General features: G+C 40.6%; 1 protein-coding gene across 1 annotated transcript in view; it reads left to right on the forward strand.

Annotated features, from left to right (window-relative positions):
• Positions 1-19,361, forward strand: part of LOC143283803 (uncharacterized) — an 88,068-nt gene that overhangs the window by 21,906 nt on the left and 46,801 nt on the right. The window contains exons 10-14 of the mRNA XM_076590173.1: positions 4,989-5,036; positions 6,838-6,954; positions 8,617-8,754; positions 9,338-9,748; positions 18,218-18,397. Coding sequence (XP_076446288.1) covers positions 4,989-5,036; positions 6,838-6,954; positions 8,617-8,754; positions 9,338-9,748; positions 18,218-18,397 — 894 coding nt within the window. The remainder of the gene's footprint in view (positions 1-4,988; positions 5,037-6,837; positions 6,955-8,616; positions 8,755-9,337; positions 9,749-18,217; positions 18,398-19,361) is intronic.

Here is a 19,361-nt window from a genome sequence, read left to right on the forward strand (position 1 = left end):
GTAAGGTGACTTGAACAATGTTGATAATTATAGAGGTATATAACTATCAAATATTTCTAGTAAGTTGTATAGCTTTGTTTTGAACAAATGCATCACACAATGGACAGAAGACAATAGTATTATTAAGGAGGAACAAGCAGGCTTCAGGGAAGGTTACAGCACAATCAATCACATCATCACTCTTGTAGCTACGATACAAAAACAATTAATAAGTCATAGAAAATTATATGTAGCTTTCATTGATTTTCAGAAAGCCTTTGATTCAGTGTGCAGAGGCAAATCATGGAAAATACTGCATAAGAGTGGTATAAACGGGAAGATTTTAAAGGCCCTGAAAAGTATATATAGTGTTGTTGAGCAAAGGTTTGCACTGGTGCTGATGTTACTGAAGCTTTTCTGCGTCAACGGGGTTTGAAACAAGGGGAGACTTGTTCACCAGTTCTTTTTTTTGTTGTTCTTTTTTAACATTGATGAATTAACTAAAGATATTCTTTATAGTGGTAGGTATGGCATTCAGCTGTCGCCAGACTTTATTGAGTTATTTATTCTTCTTTTCGCAGATGACGCTGTTTTATTCTCTGATAGCGTTATTGGTCTCAAAGTCAGTTAAATGTGTCATACACCTGTGGGACTGTGAGCGTCGGTAGGCGAGAGAGTGAGGAAGGGACCGCACAACTCCTCCTCACTAAAAAAAAAAAAAAAAGTGATGGTCAGGCAATCAGGCTAATGTCGGAACGACGAGCTAGCCCTTCAACACCCAGCTTTCCCAAGCCCTGCGGCGATGGAGAAGTGGTAACGGGGACAGGCAGAGGATGCTGCTGGCAGTTCCTAGTCACGACTCTGCACGCAGGGGGCTGTGGGGTGATGGTCGTCCGCCGTAGACTGGGGCAGATGCGGCGCCCGTATCCTCCCACAGTGTTAGAGCAACCCTTTTAAGGGACAGCACTGCTCTCCCCACATGGGGAAGGGGAGATAAAAGGATCCCTTCTTCTTCTTCATGCGTGGGCTGCAACTCCCACGTTAACTCGTATGTACACAAGTGGGCTTTTACGTGTATGACCGTTTTTACCCCGTCATATAAGCAGCCATACTCCGTTTTCGGGGGTGATCCCTAAACAAAGCCTGCCTCACCTAGTACCTAGTAGGAAACCGCACCTACTTGGACATCCAACAATAGCGGTCGAAAACAACAGAAGAAAAGAACCAGGAGTCATGCCCTGACTCAGGTGCCTGGAATATCCGCACCCTCTTAGACAGAGCCGACAGACCAGAAAGACGCACAGCGCTCATTGCTAGAATGCTTGATCGCTACCAGGTGGACACAGCAGCCCTGAGCTAAACCAGGTTTGCCAGTGAAACCCAGCTGGAGGAAGTTGGAGGGGGCTACACCTTCTACCGCATTGGGAAGCCAGATGGCACCCCAAGAACCTCAGGCGTGGGCTTTGCCATACGAACCAAACTTGCACGACAGCTTGACAGCCTTCCACGTGGGATAAACGATAGGCTGATGACCCTGCGTCTGAAGCTGTCCAAGGATCGCTTCTCCACAGTCATCAGCTGCTATGCCCCGACGATGACCAACCCTGATGACATCAAAGAAGCTTTCTACTAGTAGCTCAGCCGCAACATTTCAGCGGTAGACAGAAAGCACAGACTGATCATCCTTGGGGATTTCAATGCCCGCGTCGGCGTGGACTTCTCCTCGTGGCCAAAAGTCCTAGGACAGCACAGCACTGGCAAGTGCATCTCCAACGGACTGCTTTTGCTCTCGCTCTGCGCACAGCATGGACTGACCATCACCAACACCCTCTTCCAACAAGTGGACAAGTATAAGAACACATGGATGCACCCCCGCTCTAAGCAATGGCACATGCTGGACTATGTGATTGTCCGGCAGAGGGATAGAGGTGATGTTTCCATTACACGCTGCATGAGAGGAGCAGCAAGCTCCAACCAGCCAGGCAGAAACCCCATAGGAAGCTGAACATCCACCGACTCCCTATCACCAAGGACGTGCTGCAGCAGCAAATCTTTCATTCACTTAAAGAACTCACAGATCGAGCAAAGAAAGGCGTGTCAGCAACAATAAAAGTACTTTGATCCATTGGAGGACATTCACCACAGTTCTTTTAAGGTGTTTGATTGTCAGATACAGCCTAAATTAGTGTACGGGTCTGGAATATGGGGTTTAACTGTTGATCAAGAATACATTGAAAGATTTCATTTATCAGCACTGAAACGTCTTGACATATGTAGAAACAGGAAGGTATCTTCTTTTTATCAATGCTTATATCGGGTGCGTTAAATTTGGCTACGAATATTATGTATGAATGAATACAAATACACAAAACAGCCTTTAGTATGTTATTATCTCTGCAAAGTCAAAATTATGTTACTTGGCCTGTCATGTACGTAATGTTTGATATTGATTTGGCTTTGTTTGGGAAGCACAAGGTGTGGGGAACGCTAAACTATTTCTTTCGGAATTAAAACAAAGACTGATTCTTCCAGTCAAGAAATAGCATGCTGCACTCAAAGGTCAAGATTTCTTTTGAATGTATGCAAGCTTCAACCAAAGTATAATTCCTAAAGCTTATTCATACCAGCTCAGGAATGTTAACTTTCGAAAATGCCTTGTTAAATTAAGAATGAGTATGTCTCCAGTTAAACATAGGTATTGACAGTACAAGCCAAAACTGAATAACGTTGATGGCTATTGTCCTTTTTGTTGCAATACAATTGAAAATAGAATACACTTCCTTTTTGTATGTCCGAAATATGCGGAATGGATACATGATTTAATACCGCTCAAATACTACAGAAGCCAATCATTGTCCAGACTTTCTTCTATCTTAGCTAGTGAAAATACTGAAACAATCTATAAATTGTCGATGTATATCTTTAAAGCACTTAATTTTAGAATTGAATGATATGAAAATCAACACATTTTGCATGCTGCATGCTCTCCTGGAGCCATTTCAGTCAGCGTACAGTAAGGGACACAGCACGGAAATGGCCTTATTACGTGTGGTCAGTGACCTGTTGCTAGCATCTGATGCAGGCAAAGTATCCATTCTATCACTGCTGGACCTTTCTGCAGCATTTAACACAATTGACCATGACATTATGGTCAGAAGGTTGTGTGCTGTGTTCGGACTCAATGGTACTGTTCTGAAATGGTTTCATTCATACTTATCAGGTTGCACACATTTCTGTCCTTGTAAATGGAAACCAGTCTGTTCCGTCTGTGCTCAGATATGGGGTACCACAAGGTTCCGTCCTGGGACCTGTACTCTTTACAATGTACACACAACGTCTAAGTTTGATCATCCAACAGTCTGTACCTCACTATCATCTGTTTGCTGACGATTCTCAACTGCATGATTCGACTATTCCCTCTGAAATTCCATGTTTAGCTCTAAATTTTAAACTGGTATAGAAAATGTAGCAAAGTGGTTGAAACAAAACAAACTAAAAATGAATGATGACAAAATAGAACTCACGTTGACTGGTAATAAAAATAAGCTCAAGCAGATAAATACAACGTCTATCATTTGTTCTGGTATATAAATTTCTTTTTTTAGTTCTGTCCGTAATCTTGGTTTCTACCTCGATTCATCCCTCACGATGGAAACTCATATGAACCACCTGTGTAAAGTTCCTTACTTTCAGCTTCGTAAGATTAGAAAAATCCGCCCCTTCCTGTCTGTTGAAGCCGCCAACAAACTTGCTGTTGCCTTTATTCTATCCCGCATAGATTATTGTAATTCTGTCTTAGCTGGCCTTCCCGATGATAAACTCTACAAGCTCCAGAAAATACAGAATAGTGCAGCTCGACTCGTCCTTAAAAAGTCGAGGAGAGAGAGTGCTACTGCTGTCATGCGGACACTTCATTGGTTGCCTGTTCAAGCCAGGATTGAATATAAAGTTGCCTGTCTATGCTTTCAGTGCCTGAATTGTGATACCACACCCTCTTATCTTTCTGAGCTTGTTAACCCGTACTTGCCAAACAGAACATTGAGATCTCTTGATTCCTCCCAGCTAACTGTTCCCCGATACTTCCTTAACTCCTGTGGAAAGAGGTCATTTTGCGTCTTCGGCCCAACAACTTGGAATTCTCTGTCTATTGCTCTCAGACAAACAATTCATCCATCTACCTTTAAAGCAAATCTTAAAACTTATTTCTTTAAAAAATGCTTGTCATAACTCAAATAGTGCTGTTGTCCCAAGCCCATGGCAATGTGAGTATGTGTGATGGGAGAGTGGAGAGAATGGGGGTGGGTAGATGGATGGTGATGGTGTGCTTCGAAAGGGAGAATGACCCGATTTTTACCCCTTTTACCTTTTCTATCCCAAATTTTTAATTTACAATTTTTACAAAATATATAGCATGCATATTACAAGTATGTTCCTTTTTACATGTATGTATTTTAAGTGAAAATTGCTGTCATCTCAGCCGATTAATCATGTGTGTGTCTGTACGTGTGTGTTAGTGTGAGTGTTCGAGTGTAACAGTTGTAGTATTGATAGTATGTTACTTTGTGAGTTTTACGCATTGTGTTTTAATAATATTAATGATTCTGTTTTATGTTTCTACTACTTTTTATATGCTTTCTTGTTTCACTTTAGGTACTGGATTGTAAAGCGCTTAGAGCTTGCTTATGCTTGTATTATAGCGCTATATAAAAATAAAATATTATTATAAAATATTATTACATTTTGCTGAGACTCCTGGGCCAAGGGCCTGACTATTGAAACATTTTTTGACTTTGACTCTCTCTCTCTCTCTCTCTCTCTCTCTCTCCTTGTCCATGTGTCTGTCTCTCAAATCATCTCTCTCCATCTCTCTCTTGATGTGGTAGTGGAGTGATGGCGGGTTGTTTGGTCAGCCGATCGGCCGGTTGATCGTTTGTTTACAGGTTTATTTCGTTTATGTTCTTGTTTATGTGTATGTTCTTGTTTTGGGGTTGTTGTTTTTTTCATTACAGTACGAAACGGATGGAGAAGCAGACTACTCCGATGACTCATGGGAGGAGGTGAGTGTGTTTCTTTCAGTATTGAACCCCATGGCTTCCGAATCTTGGTGAAATTATATCAGTGTGGCATTGATCTGGAGTGCTGTGAGCACAGTCTGTTTGCTTGTCAATGGTGTGATGGATTTGACTGAACAAAGGTATTGCAGTACCAAGACAAAAAAGTCCACATACAGAATGGTGACCGGTAAGCTGTGTCCAATCTCAGGTGACAACACTACACTGACGAGCATACTTGCTAGCAACAGTCAAGGGGTTGAGAAAGATTATTAAAATGACTGTATGATATTTGATCAACACCAACAAGACCTCCACCACGTCTTCATTGACTTTAAGAAGGCATTTGACAGGGTCTGGCATGCAGCTTTGTGGGCTACCATGAATCTGTACAACATCAACGCCAACCTGATCAGACTGATACAGCACCTCTATGACAAAGCCACCAGCGCCGTCTACCTCAACAATAGCATCGGGGACTGGTTCAGAACCACAGTCGGAGTGAGACAAGGCTGTCTACTCTCCCCAACACTCTTCAACATCTTCTTAGAAAGAATAATGACTGACGCACTGGAAGAGCATGAAGGAACAGTCAGCATAGGCGGCAGAACAATCACAAACCTACGTTTTGCCGACGACATTGATGGACTGGCTGGAAAAGAAGAAGAACTGGCAAGCCTGGTCAAACATCTGGACAAAGCCTCCACATCGTATGGAATGCAAATCAGTGCGGAGAAAACCAAACTGATGACTAACAACACCAACGGCATCAGCACTGACATCAAAGTCAACGACGAAAAGCTTAAAACAGTCCACAGCTTCAAATATCTGGGAGCAATCGTGTCAGATGAAGGATCTAAACCAGAAGTACTCTCGAGAATTGCCCAAACAACAACGGCACTCAACAAGCTGAACACCATCTGGAACAACAAAAACATCGCTCTCAGCTCAAAAATCAGACTGATGCGTTCCCTGGTTATATCAATATTGCTCAACGCCTGCGAGACTTGGACCCTGACTGCAGACATCGAGGGAAGAATCCAAGCTGTCGAGATGAGATGCTTTCGTAGACTACTTGGCATCTCCTACAGAGACCACATCACTAACACGGAAGTGAAGAACAGAATCAAGCAATGTATTGGACCCTACGAAGACCTTCTGTCCATAGTGAAGAAACGCAAACTTAGGTGGTATGGACACATCTCCCGATCATCTGGTCTTGCCAAAACGTTCCTGCAAGGCACCGTACAAGGAGGCAGAAGGAGAGGACGGCAGAAGAAGAGATGGGAAGACAACATCCGGGGGTGGACAGGCTTGACGCTCGGTGACGCCCTGAGGAAATCAGAAAACCGTGAAGAGTGGAGAGGGGTGGTGGTCAGGTCAGCAGCGGTGCCCCAACGGTCTGAACCCAGACTACGGGAGAGGTGAAGGTGAAGGTGATGATATTTGAGTGTTAGTGATGGTGTTACGTGATGGTGTTTTTCTGTGAGCGTGCGTGAGTATGTGCACAGTGTGTGTGTAGTGTTTGTGTGTGCACGCGCGTGTATATGTGTGACTGTTCGTGTGTGTGTGTGTGTGTGTGTGTGTGTCTCTCTCTCTCTCTCTCTCTCTATATATATATATATATATATATATACATATATATATATATATATATATGTGTGTGTGTGTGTGTCTGTGTGTGTGTGTGTCTGTGTGTGTCTGTGTCTGTGTGTGTAATGTTTCAATTAGACTGTATAGAAATGATCATAAGACAAAGACAAACACAGGAGTGACAATGACCAATTCTCCAATCCTCCATGGGCAGTATGTGGATGACGAGGGCAACACACAAGTGCGCCCGAAGAAGCGTCGTCGTCGCCGACGACGAAAGAAACAGAAACAGACATATACCAGGACTCACGTTCTTGCCGATGGAACTACGGTATGCGGTTGTGCTTGCTGGTGTTGCTTTTTTTCACTCTTGTTTATTGTTGTTGCTTTTGTTGTTATGCTTTAGATGTTGCAGTTGGTAGTGTTCATATGGGCTACTGCTGTTGCTACTGTTGTTCTACTGTCTCTCTCACTCTTTGAGTCTCTCTGTCTCTGCCTGTTTGTCATCCTGTCTGTCTCTGTGTTTGTTTCTGTGTGTCTCTTTCTCACTGTTTGTTTTTGAATGTCACCAAAAGCGAACGTACACACACACACACACACACACACACACACATATATATATATATATATACATACATACACACACACATTCACATACTCAAACACTCATCCTCACCCCCATCCACACACACACCCATAGCTCGTTCTCTCTGTCTCCGTCTTTGTCTCTCTCTCTCTCTCTCTCTCTCTCTCTCTCACACACACACACACACACACACACCACATTCACATACAAACACTCGCCCTGACCCCCATCCTCACACACACACACACACACACACACACTCATATTATTCACCAACTGACAAAACAGGGCATTAAAATAACTTTCTGTTGGGTACCTTCGCACTGTGGAATATCTTCAAATGAGTGGGTAGACCAAGCAGCTAGAAGAGCAGCACGTAATTTCGAAGGCGCAATACAACTTGACATCCAGTTAGATCTCCATGAATGGATTAGCTGTATAGAAAATGCATCTAGAAATCGATGTAAGAAATTACTTATAGATTCAAATAATCAATATTACCAACGTTGTGTAAACACAAAGAATGCAGCTAATCCCAAACATTTTCTAAATTCGACACCAGCAGCACATTCAAGACAAATTACAAGTCTAATGTATAGACTTCGTTTAAATGCCTTTCGTACAAAATTTTCTAAAAATATAAAATGTATATGCGGTAAGCAAATAACTGTAAGCCATCTGCTCATTCATTGTGCGAGCATAAGACAGTTACTTCCAAAAGATGTAGTTGGTGACTTTTCTTTCAATATTTCATTAGCCACTGAAAAGATTTTGAATGATTATTCATTGCTTAGAATGTTTTCAGAAATTTTAAACTCCAGTCCAGTTGGTATCCTCCTTTGATGTATTATATTTAATACTGTTATTATTTACATTGTTGTAGGTTAATACTTGTTGATATGTATATACATATTCTCCTTTCCATGACAACTCATTCAATACACACCACAACCTCTTTAGACTTTTTCTAAAAATATACTTTTCCTCTGATACATAACATGAACTTTTCTTTTTTTTACACTAATATTCACATGCATTCCCTTTCCTTTTTACACTGCTTTACTCCTTTCCGTCTAAAAATACTTATAGTGAATAGACGTTAAACTGAAGAAAACTCATAGCTCTCTCTCTCTCTGTCTCTATCTCTCTCTCTTTTGCTGAGGGCATTGTGTAAAGAAGCTTTCAGCGGTAATCCTGCAGTTTAGAATACTAAACTCAGGGGCCGTTAAAATGAAAAAGTAGAAGGTGTTTTAGACTGACTTCGATGCGCTGAGTCTTTCATTTGAACGGCCCCCTGAGTTTAGTATTCTAAACTGCAGGATTACCGCTTTCAGCTTATCCAATCTACATGTACCTTCAACAAAACATGTGTCTGTCTCCCCATCACTCGTGTTGTTGTTTTATCAGGTGGAGGAAGAAGTTGAGAGTGAGTACAGCGTCACTGCGTCATCAGATGTGACGTCATCGGACGAAGACCGTGAAAGTCTGACTGACCAAATACGTGCCGAGAAAGAGAAGCGACGTGGTCGCCTGCAGAAAATTATGGTCTGTGGACCATCTGCTCAACAATCACTGTTATTTGTTTGTGTCATTTTGTGTTCATATCATCTTTTCGTTTTCTTTCTTGTGCTTGTATCATTTTTCGTTGAATTTGAATCATCGTAATCTACACACACACACACACACACACACACACACTATCTCTCTCTCTCTCTCTCTCTCTCTCTCTCTCTCTCTCACCCTGTGAGGGTCTGGGTTCGATTCCCGCTATCACTCTTTCGCCCAAGTTTGATCTGGAAAATCAAACTGAACGCATAGTCATTCAAATGAGACGACAAACGGAAGCTTCGTGTGCAGCACGCACTTGGCGCTCAGAAAAAGAACCCATGGCAACCCAAGTGTTGTCCTCTGGCAAATGATGTAGAATAAAACCACTGTGATAGGTACACAAATATATGTGCATACACTCAAGGCCTGACAAGCAGGTTGGGTTATGCTGCTGTCAAGCATCTGCATAACAGGTGTGTGTGTGTGTGTAAAGAGAGAGAGAGAGAGAGAGATTACATCTTTTCATTCGTTTCCTTCATTCACACTCATTTTGTGATCATCCTTCCTTCGCCACGTCTAGGACGGCCCAGTGGGGCACACCACCGTCATCATCACCAGAGAGATGGACGAAAAAAACAAACAGGCGGAGAAGGAGCAACGCCCCTTGTTCAACAAGCTGCTGGGTCGCGCACGTGACCGGAAGGACGGAGACCGGAAGAGCATGGAACTGAAGGGCGCAGACCGGAAGGGCAGGAACCGGAAAGGCGCGGACCGTAAGGGATTGAACTGGAGGGGCAGGAAAGGCAAGGTACAGAACCGAGACTTGTTCCCCAAGCAGGCCGGGGGAGCGGAGGTGGCGGGGGTGACGGGGGTGGGCAGGGAGGTGCCCTTCCTGCTTCAGTACCAGAAGAAGAAGGACCTTGAGAAGAAGCTGAACGATGAGGGATTCTTCGACGACCCCAACGTGAAGATAACTGCAGAGACAGCTTTTGTAAGTGTGTTCTGTTTAAGTGTGTGTGTCGGGAATGGGGTGGGGGAGGATGTGTGTGTGTGTGTATATATATGTGTGTGTGTGTGTGTGTGTGTGTGTGTGTTCTTTTCGGTGTTGTTGCTTTGTTGCTGTTTGTGTTTCTATTTCGTGTCTTTCTGTTGTTGTTTTTCTATCCCCCCCCCCCCCCCCTCTCTCTCTCTCTCTCTCTCTCTCTCTCTCTCTCTCTCTCTCTGTGAGAAATCAGGAAGAAACTGACCCGTCATCTCAAGACACACAGAGACAAGGGCAAGAAAGCCACTATTGTATACGATCACCTGGTGATCGTTGGAAAAAAAGTATTGAATTCTTTTGGTAAAAAGTTACTGGATATGAGCGCTGCAATGGGATTGTGCATTTTAAATGGTTTATGTAATGGCGACCAGAATGTTCGTTTCACATAGTTGTATATCTGACCAAGGAAGCAGTGTGAATGACTACTGTCTAGCTTCTGTAACTTAAAAAAAAAATTGGTTTCTGATATTTTGACTCTTGGTGTATTAGATTTGAATCAGATCATCTTCCTCTGTTGTTAAGTTTTGATGTTCAAGTTAATTGTACGATCACGAGATACTCTTCTAATTTGAATGAGAAACAGTTTGTGGTTAAATACAGATGGATTTCGTCACATGTACAAACATTTTTTGATTCTACGAATTCCAGAACAGTTGAGGATGAGATTGGCATTGCAACAGATTTGATTGATGTAGATATTGATTTAGCACTAAACAAGTTTAATCAAATAGTTAAAAACCAGGCAGAATATATGAAGAAGAGGGTTCCCATAACAAAAGAGTCAAGTTCAGAATGGTTTGACAATGAGTGTAGATTAACAAGACGAAAGATGCGGGGATCTTTTAGAAACTATAACCGTACTTTAGACAAAGATGTGAGGGAACATTTCTGCATTGCAAGAAGACAGTACAAGAATATGATCGTTAGAAAAAGAAAGAGTATAATCAGTCACTTTTGAGAGAGTTCTTGAATTCCATTACATGTCAAAAAATGTTCTTTGAAACAACGAATGAAGTATCACGTAAAGCACCTCAGCCACAAAACAGTATTTCTATTGATAGTGTTTGATCATTTTAGAAAATGATTTAGAAAAGGAAGCTGATGATTCTGTTGAATGTGACACAGAGGAGGAGATTGGTGAAGTTTTAGATAGATCAATATCTAGAGAAGAAGTGTTACTAGCAATCAGTCATTTTTTCAAAAATTCAGGCGAGTCAACAGTAATATTTCTAGTGAAATTGTTTAATCATTTGTTTGCTATCTATCCAGAACTTTGGACAGAAACGATCATTTTACCACTATTTAAGGAGGGCGATGTGAATGACACGAACAATTATAGAGGTACATCCGTATGTAACATAGGTAGCAAATTATATAGTTCTGTTGTTAATGATAGGTAGCAGGAATGGATAAGCCTAAATAACATAACAGGAGAACAATAGGCTGATTTTAAGAAAGATTACTGTACAATAGACCATAATAAATATTTTCTTTATTTGTATTTGTATTTCTTTTTATCACAACAGATTTCTCTGTGTGAAATTCGGGCTGCTCTCCCCAGGGAGAGCGCGTTGCTATACTACAGCGCCACCCATTTTTTTGTATTTTTTTCCTGCGTGCAGTTTTATTTGTTTTTCCTATCGAAGTGGATTTTTCTTCAGAATTTTCCCATGAACAGCCTTTTTGTTGCCGCGAGTTCTTTTACGTGCGCTAAGTGCATGCTGCACACGGGACCTCGGTTTATCGTCTCATCCGAATGACTAGTGCCCAGACCACCACTCAAGGTCTAGTGGAGGGGTATAAAATATCGGCGTCTGAGCCGTGATTCGAACCAGCGCGCTCAGATTCTCTCGCTTCCTAGGCGGACGCGTTACCTCGAATAGTTTATTAGCTGCTGTTCAGAAACAATTTGCTTATAATCAAAAGTTACATGATGTAGCGTTTGTGGATTTTTAAAACGCCAGTTGACTCAATTTCAAGGAAACTGTTATGGCCTGTGTTGTTTAAAAATGGAATAAAGGGTAAGTTATGTAAATATATTAAAAGTTTGTACAGTGACTTAAAAGCGAGGATAAGAAGTGGAGCAAAACTGTCTGATTTTATGAATTGTACAAGAGGGGTAAAACAAGGTGATGTGTGTAGTCCAGTATTCTTCTCACTATTTGTCAATGAACTTGCATTGGAAATTGGTGAAAATGGCCGACATGGCCTGTCTTTTGATTTTGTTGAATTGTTTCTGTTATTATTTGCTGATGATATTATTTTGCTATCAATATCAGTAATAGGTCTGCAAAGACAATTGACTAGTTTGTATGACGCCGCAGTATCAGTATCAGTAGCTCAAGGAGGCGTCACTGCGTTCGGACAAATCCATATACGCTACACCACATTTGCCAAGCAGATGCCTCACCCTAGCGTAACCCAACGCGCTTAGTCAGGCCTTGAGAAAAAAAAAAAAAAAAAAAAAAAAAAAAAACCCATAAATAATAATAAGAAGAATAAGAATAAAATAAAATAAAAAGAAATAAGTAAATAACTAAATAAGTAATAGATAAATACATTTAAAAAAAGAACAAAAAGAACTACTACTACTAATAATAATATTTATAAGGCGCAAAAACTTGAAGTCAACTATAAGCATACAATATATATATATAAATACATAAATAAAATAAAATAAGTAAAGAAAAAAGACAACAATGATGATAAATAAGCAAATAAATGTAAAACATGCAGACACACATTCACACATACACACACATATGCAAAACAGATATGCACCAAACATGCAGTTTCACAGATATGAAAGCACAATCAAATACGCATAAACCTACATGAGCCCCAACACACACACACACACACACACACACACACACACACACACACACACATTTTAAACTGCACGCCCTCTACCCCCCTCCTCCACACACTCATTTCTAGGCTACGTATCGCAGCTTCCACGGCACACACACACACACACACACACACACACACACACACACACACACACACACACATTTACACACACACACACACACACACACACACACACACACACAATTGACGATACTTTAAGAAGAAAAAAAAGAATCGCCTTTATTGCTGTTTTGTTGATTTTCAGAAAGCATTTGACACAGTCTGGCATCACGCTCTAATGCTAAAAATGTATCAAATCGGTATAAATGGAAATTGCTTTAGAGTTATTCAAAGCGTGTATGAAAATGCCACAGTTTGCACAAGAACTGATATGGGATTTTCTTCTGAAATACCCATATTGAAGGGGGTACTACAAGGGAACACACTCAGTCCCACTTTATTTAATATATTTATCAATGATCTCCCGAAATGTTTGGGCGTTACTGACTCACCATCCATAGACCTTGACAAAAATGATAGTGTTTCGTGTTTACTATATGCTGATGACCAAGTAATTTTGTCCACGACAAAGATAGGATTACAAAGGAAACTAGATAAACTCAGTCTTACAAAGGAAATTATATAAACTCAATCTGTATTGTGAAAACTGGGATCTAAAAAGTAACATAGATAAAACTAAAGTAATAGTTTTCACACACACCGATCCCAAAGTGCCTGTTACTTTCACAATAGGCAATGATATAATCCAGACAACTGATCAATACAAGTACTTTGGTATATTATTTCACAAAACTGGAACATTCTCATTTGCTCAAGAGCACCTAGCCAAACAGGCATCAAAAGCAGCACATTCCCTCCGACGAATCGTTAAAAAGCAAGATATTCGTTTGGATATTGTACTGCAGCTTTCTGATTCGCTTGCTTTACCTATATTATCATATGGATCCGACATTTGGTTCCCATGGGCTGAAACTAAAACTACCAATTCATTCAATACAGGAATGACAGATTTCTTTAGAAACTGTATTTCTTCGAAACATTCACATGAACAAATGCATATAATTTTTTGCAAACTGCTTCTAGGGGTACATTCTAAAACAATGAATCTGCCAACTTTAGCAGAACTGGGCAATTTCCAATTTGAATTCATATTGCATCCAGAATTCTTTACCACTGGACTCATATTCTGGATGCACATGATGATAGCCATATCAAAAAGGTCTATATGTCGATGATGAACCAACCAGACACAATTGAAAACCCCTGGATACTGTTTGTAAAGAATATTCTTCACAATGTAGGATTAGGTCATGTTTGGAATAATCAGTCGACATTTAGTAACAGTAGACTTAAATTCATATTACGTCAACAACTAAGAAATAGATATGTACAATTCTGGAAACAGAGAAAAACTGAATACTACAGATTAGACTTCTACAACAAAATTAAAAGAAACGATTATCAAATTGAGAATTATCTAACTGATAAAACCGATGCTGCTCACAAACAAGCTCTTTCTCAACTCAGAATAAGCGCACACTATTTAAATATCGAACGAGGAAGATACGCAAACATTCCCAGAGAAGAGAGGTTATGTGATAATGTGTAGTTGTTGAAGATGAATTACATTTCTTAGATACGTGTATCTTATTTCATAATTTGCGAAACCATCCAATCACAACTGTACAGCAGTATGATCATCAATCAGATATGATCTCTATAAAAATACAAAACATTATCCTAAAACCAAGTGATTTATTCACCTTCGATGACTGTCAAAAAACACTCGCCAACTATGTATTTCAGTGCATGCGTAGTAGATGACCGTTTATTTCTTTGTTCCCTTTGTTCTTTGTTGTGTCTATTAACCCTTTGGGATTTTATGACAATAAATGAAGTCAAGTCAAGTCAAGTCACACGCACACAGAGGCACGCTTACTTGTACAAGCACACACACATACGCCCATATCCCCCACCCCGAACCCCACACACATATGTACAAATATATATATGCACACCCGCACGTTCCAATATTCCGTTGCTCCCACAGTGTAGGCATGCATACACATACATACCTCATCCTCTAGCCCCCCTCCTCTCGCCCCCGCCCTCCCCTCCCCCCCGCACCCCCCACCAGCGCCCCCCCCTCGCCCCCCCCCCCCCCCCCCCCCGCCCCCGCCCACAGAGACTCTTTTCCGTTTTGAAGAAATTTGCGCAATGTTGGTTTGGAAATGATGCCGATATTTGTTTGATTTGCAAAGCATCGTGATCTACCTTTCATGCTAGAAGACTTACGGCTGCTCCCTCTCTCTACCTTTATTTCTTTGAGGCGATCGATTGTGTGATGGCCTTGTACCTGTTCTTTTTTATATTCTTTGACTTTTCTGAGGATTTCCGATTTTCTTAGATCGTTGTTGTCGCGTTGCCAGCAAGTCTGTCAGATCGCTCATTTCCCTTAACTCCTGCATGTCCCGGGCAGTATGACCATGTAAGTTTTTTAATCTGAAAGTTGCGCATTTCCTTATGCCGCTCTGGGCTTCCCATTCCATTTTCAGTTTTCTGTATGAGGTTCATTGAGTCGGTTAGAATTATGGCATGTTGGTTTCCGGGCATATGGATAGACGATAGCCACTGGAGGGCATGTGTCACAGCTTCAACTTCCATCGTTAGGCTGGAGGTTGTGACTTTGTAGGCAGCATTCTCTTCCCTAATTGTTTTTCCATTTTGTTTCGCAGCGAATCCCCAACCGGATTGGTCTTTAGTGACTGAGCCATCTGTGTATATGATGATGTCCTCTTCTTTACTGTTTTCGTCTGAGTAGCTTCACTTCTGCATCAGTTTTGCCCTCTGGCCATTCCCGACAGTGTCTTCCTAGAGTGGGTGAAATGGCTGTGTTGAATAGATGGTTGAGGTTTTCGGGGTTTTTCTCCCATTCTTTTGATTCTTTCAGGTCTTGTAGTCGGCATACTAGCTGGATTGTGTCTTCTGCTTGCCCCATCCATGATCTTCCTCGTCCTAGACGGCTGCCTTTTGGTTCTTTGACTGCGTCATGCAGTGGGTTTTGAGGGTTTTCTAATGCTCTGAAGTAGGCCTTAACCTGTTCTAACGTGTTTCTGGCCTGCACTGAAGGAAGGTCAAGCAGGTATCGCATGGTTTCAGTGGGCGTGTCTTTTGTTGTTCCAAGGATCAGCCTCATAGCTTCATTTTGAACTCTTTCTAATTTTAAGAGGTTGCTCTGAGACGGTGTTAGCCCAAGTAACGCCGCAATGAGATTAAATCAAAACTAGATATGGAAAAAAAACAAAAAAAACAAATATAATTGTCTTTCGTAAAGGTGGGTTTCTATCGAGATATGAACAATGGACGCATGGAAATGAAGCGGTAAAAGTTGTAGATATATATAAATATCTTTGAATTTTCTTTTCAGCTAGACTTAGTTTCACCTTTGCCTGTGGAGGTTTAGTAAACAGAACTAAAACAGCTGTTTTGAATATACTATGTGTCATGTATAGACTAGATTGTAGCTCATTCTTTATATTTTTTTAAAACTGTTTGATTCACTGGTACAATCTATTTTACAGTATGGTGCTGAAATATGGGCGTTCGAGAACTGTAGGACATTTGTTTGCTATGAACCGTTTTTAGAATGTTGACAGTCGGACACCGAAAGATTTAATTTATGGAGAACTTGGCAGATTCCCTGTATACTTGAATTCCTCCGTAAAATGTATAAAGTATCAGCTGAATTAAACAAGAATGGGAAATCATAGTTAACCATATAAGGCATATAAAACACTATATAATTTAGACTGTAGTTGAAAGAGAACTTGAGTTGCAAGCATACGAACATGTCTGTGTTCTCATGGATTTTGTATATGTTTGGAACAAACATTGAAAATATTTATAAATTGCTTTAAACAAGAATTTTTGACTGTAGATGACAGGACTGGCATGATCTTATTCAGAACAGTAGCAGATTCGCTGAATACAGGATGTCTAAGTCAACTCATCATGTTGAACCCTACATTGAAATTGAAATGAATAGATACCTTAAATGTGCGTTGACAAAACTAAGATTTTGTGTCTCAGACAATGCACATCACCGCTCTAGATTTGGTAATAGCAGAGTCGATAAAATGCTATGTCGGTTATGCCGTGACAGTGAGGAAGATGAAATTCATTTTATGCTTGGCTGTCCTGTTCTTCATGACATGAGGATGAAATATATTCAGCTTAAATATTTTCATGATCCATGTCGCTTCAGATTTAATTTGTTTGTATCCTCTGGAAACGAAATTGTACTAAATAATCTGGCGTTCTACACTTACAAAGCACTTCATCGATTAATTTGGTAGCAACTTAGACTACCTTAGACTACAAAAGAAATGTGAAAGTTTCCTGAAAACAATTGTTACTATCAATAACTCAATGTTCTATCTCAGTATCTACCTGTGTGATTGAAGTGGCTTATGTTTGCACCCTTCAGTTACGGGCCTTGGCCTAATCTGAATAAAAAATTTTCGCATTCTCTCTCTCTCTCTCTCTCTCTCTCTCTCTCTCTCTCTCTCTCCGCCTTTCCGTCACTTGCTTTCTTTATCTTAATCGAGTTATAAAGTTGAAACAAACACGCGTCCAGTTATTTTGTTTGTTGTAAGAATGCAAACATTGTCCTGACGCGAAATTGTCCCACATCACATGGAAAATACAAAAACAATATAGTTAGTTATGATTTATATACATGTAATGATAATAATAATCATCACAATACAAACAGCAACAACAACACCATCGTCTTGTTCTTCTTCATCATATTATTAACCCCTTAACTGCTGAGCTTTGGTGAAAAGAGATCAACGTGGCGTGATTTCTAAGAGCGATCACCACTTTCTTGTGCAACTACGAATTCTTGAATTAGCTACGCAAAAATAAAACAGTCAGCGAAACAGATAATAATCGGTGACTGACATCCGGACCTGTAACTTCAGTCTGTCCTCACTGATGAGCACACTCGTCAGCAGCGGTAAAATTTTTATGACATCGTAGCCATCACTTCATCGTTATCGTTCTCATTGCCATCACATCGGACATTGTTGGTGTTTTGAGGTGTCAAAATGTATGCATGCATTGTGTGTGTGTGTGTGTGTGTGTGTGTGTGTGTGTTCAGTTGGTAAGTCACATTTTGGTGTGTGTACGTAACATTGATGTAATGTGCTATGTAAACAAAAGTGTTTTTGTAAAGCACCTTGAGCAGATTTCTGGATAGTGTGCTACATAAGTATCCATTATTATTAATATTGTTATCTCGACTTGATCACTTTTAATTCAAAAATTAATAAATGGATAAAAGGATAAAGAAAAGACAGAAAAGAAATCAATTTCTGACACGAAGAAAGTAAACGAAACGAATCTGTATTTCACGAGGGTGGTGGATTAAGCACAACCGCTTAAGGAGAAGTGATGTAAGTGATGAAAATAGATGGATAGGGGGAGTCCGAGTCCAGTTTGTTTTACACGGTGACACAGTGATGCTGCATAACGCAGGGTTTCGCGGAAGCCGACAGACAGCTGTCTCCCAAACCCGGAGACTCTGTCAAGGATGGGGAAGAGGGAGAGGAGGAGAGGGGGGTGTCGCCAGCCGACAGCAGCCAATCAGACCTCCAGCCTGGACCACGTGACGGGGATGACGATGTTTCAGAGGAGGAGGAAGGCGGTGATGGAAAGGTGGGTTGTTTGTGGGGTTTTTTGGTGTGTTTTTTTGTTTTGTTTTGTTTTTTGTTGTTTTTTTCTTTTCTTTTTGTTTGTTTGTTTGAAATGTGAATGAAAATATTTTTGTATGTTTGGAAAGAAATGTTCGGGATTAGGATTAATGCATTTCTTTCTGTTTAATCCCCTCCCCTCTCTGTCTCTTTATGTCTCTCGGTGTTGTGGAGCAGTTTGCCTTGTGCTTATAATTATACAGCCTTCAAAATACCATCATTCATGTGCACTTAGTTATTTGCAAACTACTGTACTTTGTTTATCAAATCATTTTCATGTCAAGAATAGCGACAGGCTTATATATATATATATATATATATATATATGTGTGTGTGTGTGTGTGTGTGTGTGTGTGCATGTGTCTGTGTGTGTGTGTGTGTGTGTGTGTGTGTGTGTGTGTGTGTGATATTTTCCACCGCACCCGGTAATACAATGATCATATGTAATGTTGACTCTAGATAGGCACCTAAAATTACTGTACGAAGGTTCAGGATGTGAGTGTCTGAAATTTCTACACACTGCTATTGCAGATACTACACGAGTATGATTACGTTTGCCCGTTGTGTGATAATATGAAAGCAGATGAGGTAATTTTGTGCTGTCATGCTTTAAATGATTAAAGAATTCAATATATACCGGTTAGTATAATGAATGTGCAGATCGTTTTCGATTGGGCCTAATTCTAGCATATGGCATGAACGTCCGGTTAAAACAGAGATGATATGCTTCCGTTAATTTACAGAAATCAGTCAGCCTGAGAGCCCCCCAGCCAGGGATCCTCAGATCGTGTAAATCCGTTGAAAAAATCAAGGAGTATAATGTATATGTCATAGATTCGTTTTCAGTTGATCGGACTCGCGCGTCGTCCCGATTTCCCAAAGAGTTTTCATTCTTTCTTGATTCAAATTGCGGTGAACTGTATGCTTGA

The sequence above is a fragment of the Babylonia areolata genome, chromosome 7, assembly GCF_041734735.1.
Source record: "Babylonia areolata isolate BAREFJ2019XMU chromosome 7, ASM4173473v1, whole genome shotgun sequence".
NCBI lineage: Eukaryota > Metazoa > Mollusca > Gastropoda > Neogastropoda > Buccinidae > Babylonia > Babylonia areolata.